We start from the raw sequence: 22,357 nt of genomic DNA, 5'->3' as shown, positions 1-22,357 counted from the left end.
CCCGCCCGGCGCGGCCGCGGGGCCGGCCGGCGGGCGCGGCCTGGAGGCCCCGCCTCCCCAGAGCCGCCCAATCAGAGGAGGCAGGCGCGGCGCGCTCGCCGCTGGCCAATGAGGGCGCGCGGCGCGCTTGGCGGGCTGGAGGTTTGGCGGGAGCTGGCGTGGTGCGCCCCGGCCGTGTCCCCGTTGCCATGCTGTGCCGCGCGCTGCTCCGCCGCGCCGCCGCCGCGCCCGCCCGTGAGTACCGCGCCTTAGCCCTGCCACCGCCACCGCGCCTTGCCCCTGAGTACCGCGCCGTGCCCCTGAGTACCGCGCCATGCCCCTGCCACCACCACCGCGCCTTACCCCTGAGTACCGTGCCTTGCCTCTGCCACCGCCGTGCCTTGCTCCTGCCACAGCGCCTTCCCGCCGCCACCGTGCCTACCTCCGCTACCGCGCCTTTCCGCCGCCACCGCGCCTTCCCGCACCCCCTCCCGTCCCCATCCACCCCCGGCCGCCCGCACAGCCGCGGCGGCCGCCTCGCAGCTCGTGGCGCCCGAGCCTGTGGTGTCTGAGGCGCTTACGGTCCGTCTGTCCCGTTGTAGGTCCGTGCTCAGCGCTTCCCCTGCAGCATCTCTTGGAGAGCTACCAGTGCAGCCGAGAAGATGATCACCTGTCCTACGGGCAGACGGGGATGCCGGTCCCTCCTTTCGGCTGCACCTTTTCTACAGGTAAAGTCACCTCCTGAAAGCCCTTTTGTGGGGCCGGGGTACGGGCTCTGTTGTGTTAAAGTGAGCTTACTCCTGCAGTGTGCTTGTTCCTACACGTGATAAACTTTGGATCGTGGTGCCCCTAGATACTGATGGAAAGTTTTCCCTCCGAGAAGCAACTGTAAAGCTTTTATTTTAGTGTTTCTTTGTTTCATCTGTGTGTGTTTCAAGGTGTGTCCTCTTGGTGACAGTGTGAGGCTACATAGGTGAAAAACTGGGCTTTGTTCAAAACATATAAAAGCTATAATAGGGTGGAGAGCATTAGGTAGATATGGATGGATGTCACCAGGCTGTGCTGTACACACGGCATTTCCCCGTGATGGGGGAAGGGAGTAAGCAATGAAGCTCCTGGATCTTTAGGGCAAAACATCTTCATTTGTTGTGCTCTAGTTTTGGCTTGAGACTTTACATTTCTCTAAGGTGGCTTCCTGCTTTTCCAAGTCAGATCACAGAAAATGCTGGAGGCTGTAGATGATAGGTACTCTAGATACAGACAACTGTAACTGGAAAACTGTTATAGCTGGTGAAAAAGGTGTTATCTCAAAAGTTGCTTCTGGAGCAATTTGATTGCCCATGTATAGTCATTCCTGAATGGAGCATCTAGAAAAATTGCTTGCCAGTGTTTCTGTATTTTAACACTTAGGTTGCTATGTAAATGCTGTTTATTTCACAGTTTTATGTTTGCTGCATTCCCTATTTAAAGCACCTATGGTTTTCACAAAAAGCATGGGCATGATTTTTTATTAGCTACATAATATATTTCAATTTCTTTTCAGCCCCCAATTTGGAGCACATCCTGGCAGTTGCAAATGAAGAAGGGTTTGTCAGACTGTATGATACTGAAACACAGACCACCAGCAAGCTCATCTTTAAAGGTAGATGTTGTGCAGAAGGTGATCTTCATTTGATGTGAAAAGTGTGGGATTTGCTGGAATCAAAGAGAGCTTTTTGCAAGTCCTTAAAACATAAATTGTAGGCAGTACTTTATTCCTTCCACGTTCTTTGCTGCGTCTTCTTTACAAAGCAGCAGCATGAATGTGCTCTTAAATCAGCAGTAGTAGATGAATTGTTCTGTGTTGTCTTTCATGCCTAAGGCAAACTTGAGAAGATTTTTGATTTCAGTGTCTGACGTCATTTAGTCTTCTGCAAAATACCATGCTACAATGCACTGAACTAATCTCGGCTTTTGCTTTCTTTTTAGAATGGCAGGCTCACTCAAATGCTGTATTTGACCTTGCCTGGGTGCCAGGGGAGCACAGGATTGTAAGCAATCTTTTGCTATCTGACTTTTTTTTTCATGCTTTGGCAACTGTGTACAGAAAATAACTTAAGCTTTTTATTTTTCCCTCTGAAGGTCACTGCTTCAGGAGATCAGACAGCCAAGGTGTGGGATGTGAGAGCTGGCGAGCTTCTTGGCATATGCAAAGGTCACCAGTGTAGCCTCAAGTCAGTTGCTTTTTCTAGATTTGAGAAAGGTAAATGTTGATATTGCCTGTTGTCTGTTTTTTTCCTTCTTCTTTACCTCTGGCAAAGTACTTTAAGGGCTAAAAAAGGGCTTTGGAAGGTGACAGGTACCAATAGCACAGGCCTGAGCAGTGACCCAGCCAGGAAAGCAAAACTGTCTAGCTGGAACCTGATGGGGGCCTGATGCTAAAATGTGCACATTTCTGATCTTGGGCAAAGATGAGATCTGCTTCCATACCCAAGTGTGTGAATATGCTTTCCATAGGCTGGTTTCTCTAGTGGGAGTAAGAAAAGGGTAGCAAGAGTAAGGGAACAAATTAAAAAGCATGGCAAAACAATGGTCTGAGTTTTGTATTTCCAGGATTGGCATCCCAAGTGTTGGGACGGGAGAGCCAGAGGTACATTAATGGCATTGTACTGCATTCACTTAATTAAATAAATGCTTTTGGAAGCTAATAACACTTTTTTTTCTCTCAGCTGTTTTCTGTACTGGAGGGAGAGATGGAAACATCATGGTTTGGGATACCAGGTGCAACAAGAAAGGTAAATAAACTTTCAGATATGTATCAGAAAAGCTTGGTGTCTCCTGTAAAAGGATTGCTCAGATGGGCTGGTTGGACTGATCCTTTTGATTACAATGTAGGCAGCAGAGGACTCTCAGATAACTGTACTGCTTTAGGTACTGCAAGGGGATGGAATAGGTATCTCTGCTATCTATGTGTAATACATTTCCCCACTTTGCAGCAGTCTCAGCTGTGCAGCATCAAACCACAGGCTGGTTTGATAATTCCCTGTGTGTAGGTAAGGAGGTGAGGCTGTACAGAATGCATCCTGCTAGGGCAGTGCAAGAGCAGGTGAGACAGGAGAGATTGCTTAGGTCAGAGCCATCCAGGGGGGTGAGGAAAAGCTGGAAAGGCTCCTGCCAGCAGAGGAAGGAAGGCAGAAAGTGTAGGAAAAAAGAGCTTGTGAGTGCTGGTAGCAACTGAATATATTGTGGGAACACCTACTATGAATATGATGTGAGCTCATTCTGCTCCTCTTTGTTTCCTGGAGTTTTTCCTTCTCCAGCCCCTTCCCCTTACGCCATTTCCCAGTTCCCTGCCCTGCCACAGCAGTTTCTTTGCCTGTCTTGCTCTTCCATCTGTCCCAGGTTTCCTGGCTTTTCAAACAGGCCAGTGTAGGAAAAGTTGACTGACTCCACATGATTGAAGTGGAAGGTGTAGGAAAAAAAAGTAGAAAAGTTGCCTTACTCTAGTAAGGCAGTACATTTCACAAGGTAACAGACAAAAGGCTGAACATGAAATTATAAAATAGAGTGGAAAAGCACTGGGCATGTTCCAGTGAGGCAGTTCTGCTTGGGATGAGGTGGGTTGAACACTCCAGATCAGGATGCATGTGAAAAAAAGACCAAGGGGTAGCAATTTCCAAAGGCAGCCTGCCTAGATCAGCTTTAGTTTCATTGTCTATGCTACACTGACCTCTGGGTTTTTGCAGTGTGTTCTTCTCACTGGTTTTGTATGTAATTAATTTTTGTTTTCAGAATACAGTAATGAATTTCAAGGTTAACCTAAGCCACCTTTTAGGTCAAATCCCAAGCTGATGTCTGTTTTATTAAAGTGATAGCAAAATTGCATGTAAACTACTAATTGAGATGTCTTTGATTTCTTTCAGATGGCTTTTACAGGCAGGTAAATCAAATCAGTGGCGCACACAACGTGGCTGACAAGCAGACTCCTTCCAAACCAAAGAAGAAGAGGCAGAACCTAAAAGGACTTGCTCCCTTGGTGGTGGGTACCTGGGCAAGAAACAAAATGTCTCTTCTGGGGACAGTGTTATTCACAGAATTCTTCCTAAGCAAATATAGTGAGAAATATGTAGTTTGTATGTGGTAAATGCTTCCATTTATCTTTGCAGAGATAGGGTTTTTTGTCATGGTCATTTGCAGTGGCTAATTTTAGACATTGTTTAGTTGCCTAACTAACATGTGCCATAAAAGCCAACTTTGGGCAAATGCTATGTGAAAATACATCTTTCTCTCTCCCCAGGGAGGAAAGGAGTGGCCAGCATTCCCTTTTTGAGGAGAGAGATATGGAGAGTTGTAAATTTTTTTTCTGTGTTTTTTTTTTGCCCCCTTAATTTGACCAGACAAATTACTGCCTTACTGGAGTAACACCTGATCATTTTTGATCTATTAGACCTTGGGATGAAGGCAGCTCTCTTATCTGTGTGCTGAAAGATGTAATCTCAAACTGCTGCCCAAACACTTATCTCTCAGTGGCAGTTTCACTGGAGGGAGTGTTCAAAGCATTGTTGTGTCCTAAATGACATCTGCTGTTTCTGTGTCCTGCTGCCTGCCTAGGAGGAGGTTTTCCCTGCATTCACATGGCCTTGAACTAAGATCTTGCTGACCTTAAAAGAAAATAAACTTCTTTTTTCTTCTCTTTTTAAGGATTTCCAGCAGAGTGTAACTGTGGTGCTGCTTCAGGATGAGCATACTCTTATCTCTGCAGGAGCTGTTGATGGGTAAGGAGGGAGGATGCCTGCTTTCCTGTCTATTCTGTGTGCTCAGTGGCATAGAAACATTGGGAGATTTTCCCTCTAAGATCACTCAGTGGCCAACAAGGCCTAGAGCTACTGCTAGGTGGAATCAACAGCTATGCTGCCAGCTTGCATTGGCTTTACTCCCTTACTGGAGATTGCAGTACTGGACAAACTGTGTTATGTGGTAAATGCTCATGTTAGTCTTAGCTGTGGGGCAGAATGAGAGCAATTCTTTCCTCTCTCTATTCTCATGGACCTATGAGACCACACATAGACAGGCTATTGTTAGCCTTTATGGGTGTGGGTGGGTGGTCAGGGCCTGGACATGTGTAGGCGTGCTTGAGAAAATGTTGCTTTGATTTACAAAAGATGCATTCTCTTAGGTGCCAGATCCCTTGCAGCATCTTGGAGCTTGAGCAAACCGTCTTATTGATCAGCATGGAAATGATCCTCTTGGACTCAATTCTTTAGCAGGTTCCATGTGGTCAGAGCCTTTCTGAGGCAGATAAGATTGACCCTCTTGCCTATGGTTCATGACAGAGACTTGCTCCCAAAGAGCAAGAAAAAGAAAATGGAAGACAATTTTTAAAACTACAAACTAAAACTACTCATCAGAAGTATAAATGCATCCATGTATTTCCTTTTACTAGTTGAAGGAAGCTGGCTTCTAGGCTCTTGTTCTGTCTTGTGTTAGTTACAGAAGGCAGTGCTCCCTCCTCACCCGCAGCTAGCAGAGCAATGTTTGGCTTTCAGTACAGCTCTGCTGCTCAGCTGTTGTCTCCTTAGCACTGGACACTGCTCAGTCATGAGCACCCCGATTTCTGTGCTCTTAAAGGGCTGTATCAGCATGGGAAGGGAAGTGAGGAAGCTGAAGGCACTGGTGCTTTTCTCTTGCAGCGTGATCAAGGTGTGGGACCTGCGCAGGAGCTACGCGGCTTTCCGCCAGGACCCGCTGCCCCTGCGCTCCTTCTGCTACCCAGGGACCAGCACTCGCAGGCTTGGTGAGCGCTGCACGTGGATTTGTTACAGCGCAGAGTCAATTAAGTACTGTCTGTGACATTTCTTATCTTTATAGCCAATTGTTGATCAGACTGGCAAACTCTGCAGGGTATTTTCATTGCTAATATAAATTTTCAATGATAAAAACGTGCAGAAGCTTCAGCAGTGCATTTTCATAAACAGAGTGGAGGAAAGTAGAGCTCTTGATGAGGAATTTAGCTAGTCATTTTATACATGAGTAAAATTCAGATTGAGCTTTCTTTGCATTGTATCTTGCAAAGACAACAGACTGGACTGAGTTTTTATATTATCATCTCTTGAAACTGTTATCAAAGACAATAGCACACTTGTCCATGTTTCTCTGTCTTCTTTTTTTATTTATTGCCTTACAATGCTCTGATGCAATACAGTAATTCCTGATGATTTGTCTGATCAATGTGGTAATGGTCAGTGGCATTCCCAAGGAGGATGTAGTTGTGAAATAATTTGCCTGCAGAGAAAAATTTTTCTTGAACCTGAAGCACTAGCAAATCAGAGAATGGCTTGTATTATCAAAGCATGAGCATCTTTATTTTTGGTCTCTGCTTCTACAATTGGTTGTTCCTGTTATCTGTTTAAAGCTATCAAATAAATCACTTGCCTGTTCTGAAGGTGCAATTCCTTTCTAAATGCTACCCTAAATGAGAAAATGTAGATGTTATTCTAGAAACGTTTCTTCTTCAGCAAGTGCTCTGTCAAACATAGAAACTTTACCATGACAATCTCATACATGTTACAGATCCTTTCCAAATTTCCTTCTCTGGGCATTTCTTTGAGAATGTCTCTTTTCCAATTTTTTTTCTTCTAAAGAACTTGTCTCTTTCTCTGTAGGATACTCCAGCCTGGTTTTGGATTCTACTGGTGCTAATCTGTTTGCTAACTGCACTGATGACAGTATCTACATGTTCAATATGACAAGTTTAAGGACCACTCCAGGTAAGCATGAAATCTGTGGAAATAGCTGCAAAAAGTGTAGATGTTACAAAGCCTAGAAAGGCAAGTGTGTCCCTCTGACAGAGAGACAGGGACCAGGTTCAAAGCTTGAAGGAAACCTATTCCATGCTCTTATCTCTAAAGCTATGCAGGACAGATCCACATTTTATGTTAAGCCATCCGCATGAAATTAATGGCAGATACAGGTTCACCCAGACAGAGACTGATGGTAGTTTGCCTGTTAGCTCTAGTTATCCAGTGAGGAATGCCTGCTATGCAGCCTGAAGCAAGTTTGAATCCTCTGCTTACTGGCAGTCACTGGTTTGTCAGACTTTCAGATATGAATCCACTGAAAGTGATCACCTGATAACTTCAGCTATTTTAAGGTGTCTTTTCAGTTTAACTTATACCACAGTTTCTGGAAGACAGGATCCCCAGCATATTGAGGTGCTTCATCCTTTTGGATTCCTTCATTACTGCAGCTGTGACCTTTACATGCACAAGATGGCCCTGAGCCTTTTGTGCACGAAGCTGCTTTGCCATAGGCCCGTGGCAAAACTTGTTAGATGCATTCCAGCCAGACACATAATTTATTTCCCATTTCCTTTTCTCAGTCTCTCAGTTAACTGAAATGAAATGAACAATGTGTCCTTCTGTCTGCTCTTCAGGAAGGCAGTCTGGTGGGTGGGAAAACTTCCAGAGCAGAGAAGTGTTGCGAGTAGTAAATATTAACAGCTTGGTTGTTGAGGTTAACCCCGGCTGCTCTGTGGGGATGTGCTGTCTGTCCTGTCCCTCATGGGAGCAGGCTGTGGCCAGTGCAGCCCTCAGCCTCCTCATGGAGCTCTTGCCTTGTGTGTGCAGCCATGTGCAGCCCCGTGCTCCAGCTGGATGGAGCTCCTGTGCAGCCGAGGTGGCTCCAGCTGGATGGAGCTCCTGTGCAGCCCCGTGCTCCAGCTGGATGGAGCTCCTGTGCTGCCCCGTGCTCCAGCTGGATGGAGCTCCTGCGCTGCTCCTCGGGCCGCCCTCAGCAGAGGGCAGTGCCCGCCTGCCCGCCCTCGGGCCGCCCTCAGCAGAGGGCAGCGCCCCCTGCCCGCCCTTGGGCCGCCCTCACCACAGCTGCAGCTGCTCCCACGCAGCCCTGGGATGGCTCTAGTTCGTCAGGAATCCTCCTGTAAAGCACTTGCTGCCTGCTTTAGGAGGGATTCGCTGTCTGATGGCCCCTACACCGGGAGAGCTGTGGGCAAAAAAAATCAAAGGGTCTTGCAGCTCTTCAAAGGCCACCAAAGGCAACCATGGGTCCTCTTGGTCTGTGGGTTGTTTCCTCTGTGAGAGCCACTACTGAAACAGGGCTGGAGGAGAGCCCAGCCTGGGCTGCCCTGGGAGCCCTGTGCTTTGGGCCCCATGAGGGGACAGGACATGGTGCAGCCAAGCACTCAGATCACACTCAGCCGTTGTGGTACAGCCATGTCAGCCATCTGGGGGGATGGTTTCAGGCCTTTAGCAAACGCTACTGAGGCTTTAAATACTGGAGAGCATGACTGATGAAATACAGGTTTTATTGATGAAATAAAGCTTCTGGCAGTGGGAGGAAGAAGCAGCCAGTGCCTTTGTTGCCATCTGGCTCTCTTGCCAGTGGAGGCCCTTGTGGTACAGCCATGTCAGCTGTTTGGGGTGGTGGTTTCAGGGCTTTAGCAAACACTACTGAGGCTTTCAATACTGGAGAGCATGAATGATGAAATGCAAGTTTTATTGACAAAATAAAGCTTCTGGGAGCAGGAGGAAGGAGCAGCCAGTGCCTTTGGGCCGCCTGTGTGGAAGAAGGCTCCTGCTGCAGGACTGCCCTTTGTTGATGGAGGAAGACTGGTGATGGTGGTTGAGGGAGGAAGAGACAAGGAACCTGAACCAGAGGAGTGGGGCAGCCCAGGTGAGGGCTGAGCCTGCTTGTCATGCAGGTCAAGGTAGAGCTTTAATGAAACTGCCATTGGTTTGTTTGGGAAGCCTGAAGGGCTCCAGTTGAATAATAAAAACTTCCTGCTGCCAGAGGCCCAGAGCAAGGGAGCAGTGCAACCACTTTCTCCAAAGGATAAGTGGCTAGGCAGGAAAAGCCTGTAAGATCAGCCCTCCTTGCACAACTGACTCCAGGGCTATGCATTGAGTGGGGCTTTTACTGAGGTTTGTATTTTATTTTCTCTTCACAGTGGCAGTTTTCAGTGGACACCAGAATTCCACCTTTTACATCAAATCCAGCACTAGCCCAGATGACCAGTTCCTGGTCAGTGGCTCGAGTGACTGCAATGCCTACATCTGGAAGGTGAGGCAATGGGGGCAACTGCTTTTGCTTTTCATGTTCACATAGAACACTCCTTGCTTCCCAGTCCTTCCCAGAGCAGCGTGGGGTTAGCTCCTGGCATGTTGTGCCTGGAGCGTGTATGTTGCTGTCAAGGCTTCGTGTAATTGTTCAATGTAAAACAGAGCTAACCTCCTGCCATCAGTACATCTCTCATCACTGCTGCTTATTGCAAATTGCTGTTCTTAATCTGGTTTTAATGGGCATTAAAATCCTTTTTCAGTCCTTTTGATTCAGGCAGCTATGACAAGTAGACAGACAGTTCTCAGTTCATAGTTAGCAATGGAGCACATTAGCAGAAACCAAAAAGTTTAATTGTTTTAAAGGGCACACTTTCCCTCCACCTCTCCCTTTTCCAGCTCCTGCTTCAGACATAGCTTTTTCTCATGCTTAATTTACAGTAGTTAAAGCCTCTGTGTTACAGCAAGGGCTCACCAGAGCCTTCAGCAAAATTCCAAAGCACTGTCTGACAGCTGAGGGCCTTCGTCACTTAACATCTTGCAGGGACGTGTAGGAAATGCAAATGTCACCAAGATAGTAGCAGGCACCTCAGAATAAGGCATGCCTCAAGTTCTGCTCTTCATGTTCCTCATAAGGGAACAGAGTGAACTTACTGAAGCAGAACAGACAGAAACCACAGGTGACTGCCTATTACAGTTTTGGGATAACTTTTAGGGAATGTTGTTTAGGGAATGTCCATCCATTTCACAGCAAGTTTGAGACTAAAATGCACACCTCTCAGAGCCTGCTGAGGCTGTGGTTTGAGCACATAGCCTCTTTATTTTGGAGAGCACTTGGGAGCAGCTGGGTGGCTCACTCAGTGGGGGCAGGAGTGTGGTAGCAGGATTACTGTGCCAAGTGGTGTCATTCTAACCTTCCTCGTGTTCTGTGCAAATTCAGCAAAAATGCCTGTGTGAACTTGACTTGCACATTCTGCATTCGTGTGTTTTGATACTCTCTTGGAACACAGGCTGGGACTCAGTTGAGAGCATTCAAGGATGTCATTATATCTCAAAATTTAAGCATTTGAGCACATTTAAAATGCATTCATGTATGGAAGGCTTCTGTTGCTGTCACATATGAGTGACAGATCGTATTGCATATTTATAAAATAAATCATCAGATGATTACTTTTTATTTTAATACCATAGTCATATTAGAAAGTGGGACTTCCAGTGCATTTGTCTCTTTCAAGATCTGTAGTATTCAGAGGCTTCTTAATTGAAATGTTGACAGATTTGTCTCTGAAACATATGTATCTTTTCATGGCATGAGGATTTACTGTGCTGTGAAGAAAACCATGGTTAGATGATGCATGAGTAGTTAACAGGTAATATTATTAGGGCCTAAATGACGAGCTCTTTCTGTATATAGAGAGGAATGAAATGCAGAGGAATACCTTTTCCACTTAGGTGATTTCTTTGAGAAACTTTTGCAGCAGTGCTAAGTTTGTATTTGAGTGAGAAACACTGTGGATGGAAGTTACTGCTGACAAGGATGCTGTTTCAGTCTGTTTTCATCTACGAGTCACTTCCGGGCAATAAACACTTCTTTTGTTGTGTTAGGTTTGGTTTTATTTAAATTAGAAGTTCATCAATTGATGAACTCTCACTCTTGAACGACCATAAGATTATACAAGCTGAAGAGCAGAGAAGTTTTTTTCCACAAAGATGGTACCTATCTGAGGTACCTTCCTGGTAATAAAACAGTATCATTTGTAGATTTGTGCTTGTTCTTTCAATCCTTTGATGTGGATCACTCCCAGGAAACCATATCAAGTTGTGGTTTGGTGTGTCCCAGCCCTGGACTGGAGGTGCTTCTGTGTCATATGGTGCACAAAGCCATAGGCACCATTTTAGGCTGCATCTTGAAAATGGATCTAACAGCTGTTTCCAGTGAGGAGAGTAACTAAAAAAGGTCTCATTTCCTAGGTTTCTCTTTTTAACCTTTCCACAATAGGCCTCACTTCCCCAACAATATCCTGTCAATTCTGGCAGAAAAAGCAGGCTGTGCTGGAGCTAATCCTGACTTACCATGCAGACTGCCTGACAGTCTTCTGCCAAACACATGGACACAGCCATAGCTCTGCACTCCTCTTCACAGGAATAGTATAGTTCCTTTAATTTACACTGCTCTAGTGTAAAACCACCGTGCCCCAGAAAGAGTAATTCCTTTCCTTCCAGCAATCAGTGGCTACTGGACCACTGTTTTGGCTGCTCTGAATGTATAATAGCAAGACTGCTATTAACTGTAAGTGAAGGTGTTCTCTGCACCAAGATCTCCTGTTTATTCCCTAAACAGGGATTTAATTTCCATTGCATGTTTTGACAGTGAAGGGAATGCTCTGAACAAGGCATTTAGTGCATATTTAGTCAAGTGATTGCCTCTGTCATGCCAGGGAAAAAAAGGGTCCCGTTAATATGAACCTGTTTGTATCAAAACTACTTAAGTTCTGAAGCTGCAGTTTTGCAGGCTGTTGTAGATGATCTACAAGAGAAAAATGTTGGTAAAGCAGAAGCCTTCCCCAAAGTCTGGCATCTTCCTTTGAAACCTATATGTAAGGTCTACTCCTTTTCCCAGACAGTAAAGGATCTGTTCCTTCCCTTAGTCATTTATGCAAATTCCCTTGATAAATCTCCCTCATAATGTCACATCAATGATGGTGACTCACAGCTCCAGAAAGGATTCCCTGCTGAAAGCAAGCAAAACCCCGTGTGTGTATGTTCATCTGTGTGTGTTTTCTTCTTCGGGCCACTTAGTGCTGGCTTCAGCTCTGTCTGTCACTTACGGGAGCTGGAGTCAAAGATAAGTAGCAATACTGTAGAACAGAAGAAATATTTTTATGAAGAGTGTGAGAGAAGTGGAGATCAGTTGAATGGATGTGAGTTATTGAGAGAACTTTCCTATGAATTGTAAGAGGGTCTCTGGTCCAGCTGATTGATTGGAGAAGGAACAGACACTTGGCAATTGCAGAAATGCCAGTTCTGAAGCCAGTGGAGGTTCATCTATGAGATTTTGTTGGCAGTGGTTTCATTTTTTTAATAAACCATTGACCTGTAATTTGGACATTGGTAAAATAGCAGCAGAATATATTTGCGTAACCTGATTCAAAATATGAGCTCCCAACATCTTACCTGGAACAGGTAGAGCTATTTAAAATGTTTGTGTCATGTTTTGGACTGTCAACTCTGGAGGCAGAATTCCTGTGTGTAGCAGGAATTGAACAAGTGTTTCCATGAACTGCTTCTTAGGACTTCCTCGTTTGTTGCCTCATGATGACAGGCTGAGAGCATTTCATACAGGGAAGATGGGAGGTATCCATATGCTTCACAGATGGGATATGGGGTTTTTCTTGGAGATGTACATTAGGCTGTGTGCCTTCTGACTGTTTGCCTGTTTTTCTGTGGAATTTTTAAGGTTTCTGAGCCCAGCCTTCCTCCCCGGGTACTCCTTGGTCACTCTCAGGAAGTTACCTCCATTGCTTGGTGTCCTTCAGACTTCACTAAGGTTTGTCTTCTGCAAAATGGTTTTTACTGGGAAACAATAGATATGATGTGACAACATCTGCTTTTCAAAATGACAGCAGCATTTGTTGTTTTGGGAGGTAATTTTTAGTCGGTCAGTTATAAAATGTTCATTTAGGAGACAGTAATCCACCCTTGTCATATTAGCACAATGTATCAGAACCTTTTTATTATTTCCAAATAATTTTGGCTAATTGAGAAATCCTAAGAAATTGTAAATCAGTAAAGACCTCTCCTGATGAGAGCTTGATACTACCTATAAGAGAGAAGACAATGAAATAATTTAATCAGGGCTTTAATAAGCCAAAGGCTTGTTTTGTTGTGCAGTATTCACATTTTCCTTTCCCTCTGACCATTGATACATCTGCTAGTCTTGTACAGAGTGGCAAGAAGTTCTGAATGCCCTTTAAAAACATATGGGCTCTTTTCATTGTGACCTCTTTTCAAAATCTGAGCTGGTTTTATGACAAAAAGAGCCTCCAGTGAAATTGGGTCAGTAGCTATGCACCAGGTGTCACTGAAAGGAAAACAACTGGAGTAGGAAGTTGGCTCAAATGTTTGGCCTAGCTCAAAACTAGACATAACCCTGAAAAATCCTGAGCAGTGTCCTAAGGATAGCCAGAGTTCCTTCCACCCCACAATGTTAAAGAAGTCAGCTTCTTTCCTTGGCTTCCATTGCAGCACCAGGGCTTCACTAAAGCATTACAGTGTAGGAGGGTGGGAGTCATGCAGGGAAACATCAGGAATTGTTCTCATTGTGCAAGATACACAATATGAGAATTGGCATGTCAGATGAAATCTGTGATCTAGAGGTAGCCCAGCATCCTGATCATGATGTGTTGGAAATGCAAACCAATTCAGCCTTTCAAATTGTTACTGACACAGGGAAGAAATAGACAGCCATTGTTCAGATGCCTATGCATGAGGAAAAGTGGAAAATAGGGAGCTAAGACAGGTCAGGAAGCTTCTTGGTGTGATACGAGGAGCAAGGTTGCTTTTGGTAGGGACAACACTGGTGTGACAAAAGTCAGAGTAGAGACACTTGCCCCAATCTGATTGCTGTGAACTTTCACCACAGCATTTCCTTTTTCTTTCTGCTGGTTGATTCCCTGCTGAGTTGCCAGCTAATCTGCCTGAAGATAGCCGTAAAGTGTGGGTTAGATGGGTGCTGCTCCTTTGGTCAGGATTCCAGAGATCTTTTTGGAGCATGTGATGCTGCAGCAGGACTCTAGAGCTGTGTTCCTGGCAGAGTTGGGTTCTCTGCCAGGTACTGCTGACGTCTGACTCTGGAGAGATAGCACAGCTCAGGCAGCAGCCATCCACTGTCACCTTCTTGGTGTGCTGCAAATGTTTGTCCCCAGGCAAAAGATGTCCTCAGCAAAGGAGGCAGATTAAGGTGCAGGTGCACAAAGGATCGTGGCTGCTTTTGTCTACCAAGGGCTGGAAATCCCAAAATGTGCCGTGCTCTGAGCAGAGCAGTGTCCCTTACATAGCCATGCAAAGCAAATGGTTGGTGGTGGCTGAGATTTCTAGAGCAGAGAGACATGGATGCAGCAGCCTTGCCTGCTTTAAAACAAATACTGCTGCCTGGTGCAGTAATGAAACAGAGTTGGGTTATTTTCTCTGTTCAATGGTCTATCTTGTTCCCCTTCATTCATAGTGGTGGGGTGTGTTGGGTGAAGCTGTTCAGTTCACTCAGCCAGTGATCCATAGGATGTGCCCTGGTCACTCTAACACACACATTTATACTTAGATTGCCACATGCTCTGATGACAACACTGTGAGGATTTGGCGCCTACAACGTTGTCCTGAGGAAGAGAAATCAATATCCAGGAAAGCCAACCTGGTGGGCTGGGTCACTCAGAAGAAACCAGAAGAACAACATGGAGCAGGTAAGGCCCCTGAGCTGAGGAACCTTGCTCTGCAACACAGCTACTGAATTTTGTCTGTTCTCTGTACCAACAAAAGCCCTTGGCTTGTCTTACTAGCCTTCTGAGGTTTTTGTCATATTGGGCAATTACTCACATAGCCAGACAAGCACTTCTACTTGTAAATACTTCTGCCACCAACAGGACAAGCTGGCTGAAGTAGCTTACAAGTATGGCAAAGTCTGTATGGCCAGACTGCAAAGCAGATATTCATTGACACAGCTTGCTGGGCAGCCAGATCTTCAGTGGGTTTCAGCAGGGTTTGGTAACTGAACAGCCTAAGGAGATGTCACTGTAGCAACAACTCACCTTTTCTTAAATTTCCCTGTCAAATACTGACCAAGAGCAGTAGGATCATATGCTTTTTCTAGTTTGGTAGTTTACCCAGCAAAGGGTTGACAGCACATATAGAGCCTTGGAATTCTGACCTGTTTGCTTCTGCCCATAGCTGAACTGTGCACAGAGTTATTTCTTAGGTGCAGTTATCATTGTTGTCTCTCTTTCTTCAGCTTCAGTCAGTGCTACTCACCATATACAGCCAAATGAAATGCTGTGGAGTGAAAGTACTTCAAAAAAACATGTAGACAACTGTGATGATTGTAATGTCCCAGAATTAATCATCTATTCATGAGTGAACAAATGCAGTAAGTTTCTACAAAGCCTGGGCACTCACACAAGTTGTGCAGCATGCTCTGAGCCAGCAAGCAGATGTGGGCTGTGTAGAGAAGGGGGTCACTAAGCAGGTAGTACCATAGAGCAGAAGAAAGGAACCCTGATCATGATATTAACTTTGATTTGTCTGTAACCTGCATTTTTGTTGCAGTAGAGTAGGTGAAAGGAGGAGGTGCCCTTCCCCCAAAGTGAAGTAAGATGAGCTTCTCTGTAGAGTAGCTCTGAAGCTGAGAATACAATGGCTTCCCAGCAGCTGCTGCTGTGACTTCCTGCATTCCACCTATCTTTTTGAGCCACCCTCCAAATGAATTTCATCTTGGCTAGCACAAATAAAGGCTGAAGGTCTCCAAATCCCACTAATGGGATAACATTACCTCTAACCTTTTGCCAGTGAGTAACAAGTCTAGCAGGAAGTTTGCAGGACAATGGGAGGGAGAGTGCCAGGACCACTACATAGCTGGTAATTGTTTTGTGTGTGCAAAATTGTTTTGTATTTTGAGCCTCCCAGAGAGGGCTCAAAAATATCTTTGTGTCCGAGTGAAAAAATAGAAGTAAGCATAGGTTTAGACCAAAAACATGAGATCTAAAGGATCTTATACACTAAGACTTTACAAGTCAGATTTGGCAATAATACCAGAAAAAATTACTTATTTCTCCTTGCTCTTGCTGCATGAAAGTAACACAGGAGGGAAGAGGAAGTACACAGACACTGCAAACACAAGAGCAGGCTTCCTGCTGACCTTGGCTCCTGAACACAAAACACGTGCTGGTAGAATATAGGAGTTATCTGCAGAGAGTAATTCAGAGCTGGCAAGCAGAGGACTATTTCAGACCTGCTGGGATGAATCTAGGTAGTTCCCCACCCATTTCTGACGAACAAATTAGGAGATTGAGGTTGTGTATTGATTGTTGACCTATTTCATCAAGTGTAGCAACCAGAGTTTCCTCTTTGGCAATTACTTTTGTGGTTTCTCTAAATTGTACTACTTTCTCTGTGGTTTTGTGTAGCTGAATTTCTAGAGCAGGCCTGTGCATGGACAGTGTGTGAGTCTTAAATCTGGAGGTTGATAATACCACTCTAGAAGATTTGTGGCAGAGAAGGTAGGAAACATCCAAAATAACCTGCTTTGGTGTGATGCAGGTTGACTGCAGGTATTTGCAGTATTCTACCATGTGCAGTGGCAGCATAAATGGAAACAGCTTCAAAGTAGCTTGGTAGAAACCTGAATAATGCATGCAGTCTTAGGAAAAAAAAAAGCCTGATCTTCTTATTCTTTACCTCAAATTTGTGTTTGCTTCTTGCCATGACACTCATCCTACTCCCAGGATAACTCTTTTTCCACCATCCAGCATGTCCACAGCATAACTTTCAGACCAGTTTGGGATTCAAAGTGCTCAGCTAGTCATGCAATATATACCCAGCTAGTCATGCAATATTTCTGCTGAATGAATTTGTAGTAATCATTATGGATCAAGAGTTGCTGAGCTTGCTGTTTTCTTCCCCCTAGGAGCTTAGATTTTTGAGTGCAACTAATTTCCCAGCTGAGTTATTATTGTCTTGTAAGTGCTCATTAAACCAAAGATTAGGAGAAGAAATCTTGGCAGTTATATTTGCATAGCCCAGATAGAAGCAAGTTGTTATGAAGTAGCAAATTTTATCAGGAAAGGAGCCTTTAACTCTGTTTTTTGTGTTGAAGTTATGGGTAGTGGGATCCTTTAATATGGGGTCCTATTCAGTTTTGCTCTGATGCAGCAGTACTTGTATTTTGGATGCTAGTTAGATAATACAATGAAAGGATCAGAAGAGTTTTAGGATGGTATATAACCAGGCCTGTGGGTGCTCACTCAACATGTTGTTTGTGAGACAGCCCAGCACTGTAAAGAACCTGGCAGGTTGTTCACACTAGACTTCTCATTGTTCTAATGAAGTGCTTTATGGTGCAGTGCTAGTGCTCAGAGTGGGCAGTTTGGATTAAACCCCTGGTATACACAAAAATTTTAGTGCTCTTGTGCCCAGCAGTGGAAGTGCACAGAGGAACTTAAGGCACTACTCCATTTAATTGCATCACCATGAGTTAGGAGAATGAGAAAGCAGGCATCTTACAAACCTATTAATGTGCTCCCTGTGGGAGGGGACTGGAGATAAAAACATTTGAAAAAATTAAAATAACATTCTCTAATATTGCTGCAGACTGAGATCCTTGCTATGTATGATTCCCACTGTTGTTAGTGAGGTCCTTATGTCCCTACCTATGACTGGTGTTTTCTGAGTGTTCAAAATTTCTCCTTTACAAGCAGGGGCATTTGTATCTTGGGTAGTGAGCTCAGAAGCCACTGTGAAATACCTGCTTGGGAATCATTTGTTGAGAGATTTTATTTCCTTTGGAATTAAGTCCTTGTTCAGCAGGTGAAGAATTTCTCAAGCTTCCCTGGGTGTGGTAAATAGCTACTGGCTCCATTCTAACACAACACTGCAGAAAGTCCACCAGCAAAAAGACAAGAGAATGAAAGAATGTTCTTCACTAAAAAAAATCTTTAAATCTGCAGCCAGTAACACCTGGAGCATTATTCACATGCTAGGGCATCACAGTGTAAGGCTCCCTTGGTACTGTAATTAGCCATGGGACCTGCTTGCAGTACCTTTGTCCATCAGCTCACTTATGGAGCTGTTAAAGATGCAGGGCAGGTGGGGACCAGCCTTTTTGCCAGCCAGTTGTCTGGAAAAGCAAAATCCAAAGCTCCAGCAAGGCTAGCTACACTTGGAAGGTTCAAGATTTGTTTTGTCTGTTCTTTTTGGATGTAGCTTGTGTAAGAACTCTCACTATCGAAGGAATAGATGTCAGACATTACACAAATGTACTGCATTATACTTTATCAGTGTGATAGAGGATAGAGGAATTTATAAAGGACTGGTACCAGTTTAACCAAAATCAGAGGGATTTATACAACTTCTTAGTTCAAAAAGGTATATCTGACCCACAGGGTCAGCACTGATTCATCTCCTCGTTGGAAAGGGTGTTTTTTAAAATGACAGTCCTTAATTTGTTGTTCTGTGTTCCTCATCAGCCTACTTCTTTCTCCCCTCCCAGGGCCAGCAGCCAGCCCACAGAGCACTCCTGCCAAGGCTCTGACAGTGGGCAGTGTGTGCATTTCCTCACCACGGCCTGCTGCCTGCGCTCCCACGCAGTGCGGAGACCTCCCGCTGCCCTCCTGCACTCCCACTGCTGCTGCCAACACCCCGAGTGCCACAGCCTGCACCCCAGCCAAGGCACCTGCAGCCAGCCCCTCTGTGTCCCCCAGACTGATCCCTTCCTCCAGAATGTCCATCAAACACTGGGTTACAAGGACTCCCTGCTCTTCTCCTCCAGAAGTGGAGAAAAAGTCTCCTTCTCCTAGAAAAGCCCTGGCAGAAGTCACCCAAGTCACCCAGGGCCTCCTGGAAGCTGCTTGCCCTCCTCAAGTGCCACACTCACAGTTTGAAAAGCGTGCCAAGAGAAGGCTTGACTGCAGCAAGGAGGCTGATGCAGGGCAGAAGTGTCTGCAGGGCTGTAGCTGTGTGACTGAGCTGGACCATGCAGCTAAGAAATCCAAGCTGAATTTATGTCACTTGGTTCCAGACCAAAAGGCTTCTGATGAAGACTCTCTCAGCCTGGCTGACTTGTGTAACGACCATGAAGGCTCCAGCCACAGCCCAAAAGAGCCTTCCCTTTCTGGAAGCCATATTAATCCATCAGGCATTGAAACTTCCCCCCATCTTTTCAGATCTCCACGTGGGAAAGACACCGAGGTAGTAGATAAAGAGAACAGTTCTCCTGAAAGAAAAAATTGGTTGTCTGCTCTGGGAGAGAAGCTACGGACTGGCAGAGCTGGCAGCCAGAGCACGTCCAGCAGCCCCCTGTCATCCTGCAGCCCTGGTGCCAAGAGACTCGAGTCTGGGGCAGTGGCCACTTCACCAAAAACTGTAAGTAGGGCAGCCAACAGCATCCTCATGAAATAAGTTCTCCCTAGCTGCCACTCTCCCTTTGTTTGTTCCCTTCTGCTCAGACACAGAGAATTATCTGATCCCTGTGACTATGGACAAAAGGGATGATTTCTGGCCTAATAAGCCAGATACATCAATGCTGTTATCTGCTAATCCTCTCCATGCAGGAACAGAATTTTTATGATGTGTCCTTCATTTTCAAGGGACTTAAGGCACACAAGAGCTCAGAGATCCTTGCAGCACCCAGCTGGATGTTAGAAGGATGTAGCCATCTTAAATACAGCTCTACTCTGAGAGGCACAATAATGCCAACAGCTTTCCTGGCAGATCTCCTGTTTATGTGATCACCATCACATCTGCCTGTTTATGTTACTGGAAAGCTACTTAAAGACTGGAAGAAAGAGCTAAATTCTCTTCCAGCTCAGGTAGCAAAAGAATTTGTCATCCATGTTAAAACTGTGGGGCATTAAATAATGCCTTCAGTTCCTTCAATGGAAAGCTAGAAGAAAACAAGAAGTGTGCAAGTGTGAGAGGGCAGGATTTGACCTCCATCATCCTACTTTTGGTGTACAGGAAGGCTGGGACAGAGCTCACCCTACAATCTGAAATTAAAGTTAAGCTTATATAGCAACTAAAATGTTGGCATGAGGGCTTAACTAGGAAATTACAATTACATTTTTTAAAACAAACTAAACTTGACTTGTCTCTGAAACTGGACTCCCAAGTCCTCCAGTGTCTTTGTCTGAGTCTCATTTCAGTAAATGTTAGGTAAATTTTCAGTTATCAAATTTTACTTGTACTCTTGATTATCTCATTTCTTACTTGATTTCATCCCTTCCAAGGGATGAAATTCCACTTTTATCAGATAAAATCTGGGCAAAGCACCAGTCCTGAAGTTATTCATAGCAGCTGAACTCCTCATGTTGGGTTGTACCAAGAAACCTTGGCTATAGGAAACCTACAACTGCTTGTGACTACTTGTGCTTTATGCTGTACATGTTTAAACACAAGACAGAGAGATTTGCCCTGGAGAGAGATTACTATAGAACAATTACCTTTCCTGCCCAGTATGCCCTGATTCAGATTTTGGGATGCTCCTGTGTTGTTCTCATAGCCTGAGGAGATGCCAGGAATACCCAACAGCATTCATTGAATTTGCTGTATCTTGGAAATCTGCAGCTCTCTTACCTGCTGTGGGGAAGCTGAAACTGCAGCTGGAGTGCATTTCTCATGGCAGTGGGACAACCCCAGGATTTTGACAGGGTTTCCTGTAGATAGGAGGCCTCTTCCCTGTGAGACAGATTGTAGTAAAGAACCTTTCATTTACTCTCTTAGTTGGGAAGCCGAGCAAACTGGAGCAATGATGGAGGGGAGACTTATGATATTCCTGCAGCATATGAGCTGTTCACCTAAAAGTGTTTCATGCTAATTTTGGTTTTATTTCCTGCTAGGCTGCAGCCACTTCAGTTTCCATGAGGAAGATCTGCACATACTTCCACAGAAAGCCACAGAATGACTGAAGCACCGTGCAGCACTTGCACCTGAGGGATGCTGACACCAGGCTGTCAAGACCAGACTTACCAATGCCAACAACAATGCACCAGGATTACACAATTTGTTGTCAGACCTTCATAGACTTGAGGTTTTAGTCTTCCCATTTTTAAAGTTGTTATCAGTTGAAGTGAGCTGAGTGTGTAAAATCTACACATTACTTACTCATGGTCTCTTTCTGACTTAGGGTATGTATTTTTTTATAAACAAAGTATTTTTTATGTGGCAACTGTTCTAGTCCAAAGACAGACACAGCTCTGCTGTGTATTGTTGGCAGGCACATACAGCTTGTCAGTTCATGTTACTAATCTGCTGTTCAAACTGCCACTGCTTTAGAGTAGTGTGTAAATCATTACACTCTCCTGAAAAGTGACTGTTGGAATGTATGTACAGAAATTTACTGGAGGTACACCTGAGCCTCTTCATGCTGAATGGCATTTCTACAGTTATTCCTCTAGTACTGCAATGACTGCCTGCTTCCAGCAAGGAAGTTAGCTATGTGTTAATTAAATCTAAAAACTTTTTAAATAGCCCACATCCATTTGATGGTGACTATGGTGTAAGAAGAGATAAAGTTTTAATCAAGTATGTAATGCCTGTACTCCCCTTGTTATCCCACTTCTTCTCCCACCCTGGAAACTGCTGTATTTACCTACTTAGCTGCCTCTTGAACCATTAGCACTACAGCTCTTAAGACCAAAAGTTTACCACTTTACTGTAATAAAATACTGGCAAGGTGTGTTCACAAAATTAGTTTGATCTATCCTAAACAGGCATCCCCTAACAGCCCATTGCCAGTCAGCTCTTACAGATTCAGCCTGTAGCAAAGACATTAGTAACTGCTTATAACTTAACCTTCATAACAGTTTTATAATACAGTAGTTACAAAATAATACCTTGTAAATTGTGGGAGAGGCAACTGACATTTTAGAAAGCACTTGAGAGCATTTACATGTTAATATTAAAGGCTTTGCCATTGTAAGTTGTCCCCAGTGCTGATAGAACAAAGTCACTGAAATGAGATCACTGGCTAATGACACTAATTCCTCAGCCATGCTTTCCCCAGGATCTTTTAGCAGAAGACCTCTATCTTATCTTGTAACATTTACTCTGTTTTCTAGTGCAATCATTCCCATGAACTTCAAAACCCTTTGAATCGTTATTATGTTTTTTCCACTGCAGAAGAATTGAGGTATATGAAGGGGATATGATTCCACTAACTTATGTTTTCTATCTTAAATTTTAACTTCTACTTTACAGTAACATTGGAAAGTATGGTAGCTGAAAGGGGTTAGAAGGAAACAAACTGGTTTGTATTTTATATGGTAGATTGTATTTTGCAAGGAAATAAATTACTTGAGAGAAAATGGCTTTTACAAAAGGTATGCTACAGCTATGAAGCAAAAGGAAATGTGTAATGTGCTTTTTTTAAAAAATAAAAGTAGTTACTATCATGTTGCATCTTTTAGCATGAGCACTTGCGTACAAATAGGGGCCAGGACAGCTTTCTCTTGTTTCCTGAATTACAGGCCATCATCCTATGAATGCTTCAGGCATTTTTTATAGTTCTTCTTTAAAAAAATGGATTTTTAAAAAGTGACTACCTGAATAGATCTAGTATCTTAGGCAAA

General features: G+C 44.4%; 1 protein-coding gene across 1 annotated transcript; it reads left to right on the top strand.

Annotated features, from left to right (window-relative positions):
- The first annotated feature begins 188 nt into the window (after window positions 1–188).
- Window positions 189–20,774, top strand: DTL (denticleless E3 ubiquitin protein ligase homolog). Its single transcript, XM_054280253.1, has 15 exons — window positions 189–234; window positions 582–707; window positions 1,523–1,621; window positions 1,948–2,009; window positions 2,101–2,221; window positions 2,688–2,753; window positions 3,882–3,997; window positions 4,660–4,733; window positions 5,649–5,752; window positions 6,621–6,725; window positions 8,921–9,033; window positions 12,487–12,576; window positions 14,347–14,485; window positions 18,283–19,154; window positions 20,627–20,774. Exons 1-15 carry the CDS (start codon window positions 189–191, stop codon window positions 20,693–20,695), a joined length of 2,202 nt encoding a protein of 733 aa, XP_054136228.1. The 3' UTR covers window positions 20,696–20,774.
- Window positions 20,775–22,357: the final 1,583 nt, after the last annotated feature.

Source organism: Melozone crissalis, unplaced genomic scaffold, assembly GCF_028551555.1.
Source record: "Melozone crissalis strain CALT ecotype California unplaced genomic scaffold, PUWL_Pcris_2 ptg000027l_1, whole genome shotgun sequence".
Classification (NCBI taxonomy): domain Eukaryota; kingdom Metazoa; phylum Chordata; class Aves; order Passeriformes; family Passerellidae; genus Melozone; species Melozone crissalis.
Note: the sequence above shows the minus strand (reverse complement) of the source record. Positions and strands in the feature narration are given on the sequence as shown.

Bases quoted from the DNA above. Each gene is read 5' to 3' on its own strand.
- DTL (XM_054280253.1), top strand. From the start codon at position 189: ATGCTGTGCCGCGCGCTGCTCCGCCGCGCCGCCGCCGCGCCCGCCC. The intron at 235-581 runs GTGAGTACCGCG...GTCCCGTTGTAG, and splicing joins CGCCGCCGCCGCGCCCGCCC to GTCCGTGCTCAGCGCTTCCC. The intron at 708-1,522 runs GTAAAGTCACCT...ATTTCTTTTCAG, and splicing joins CGGCTGCACCTTTTCTACAG to CCCCCAATTTGGAGCACATC.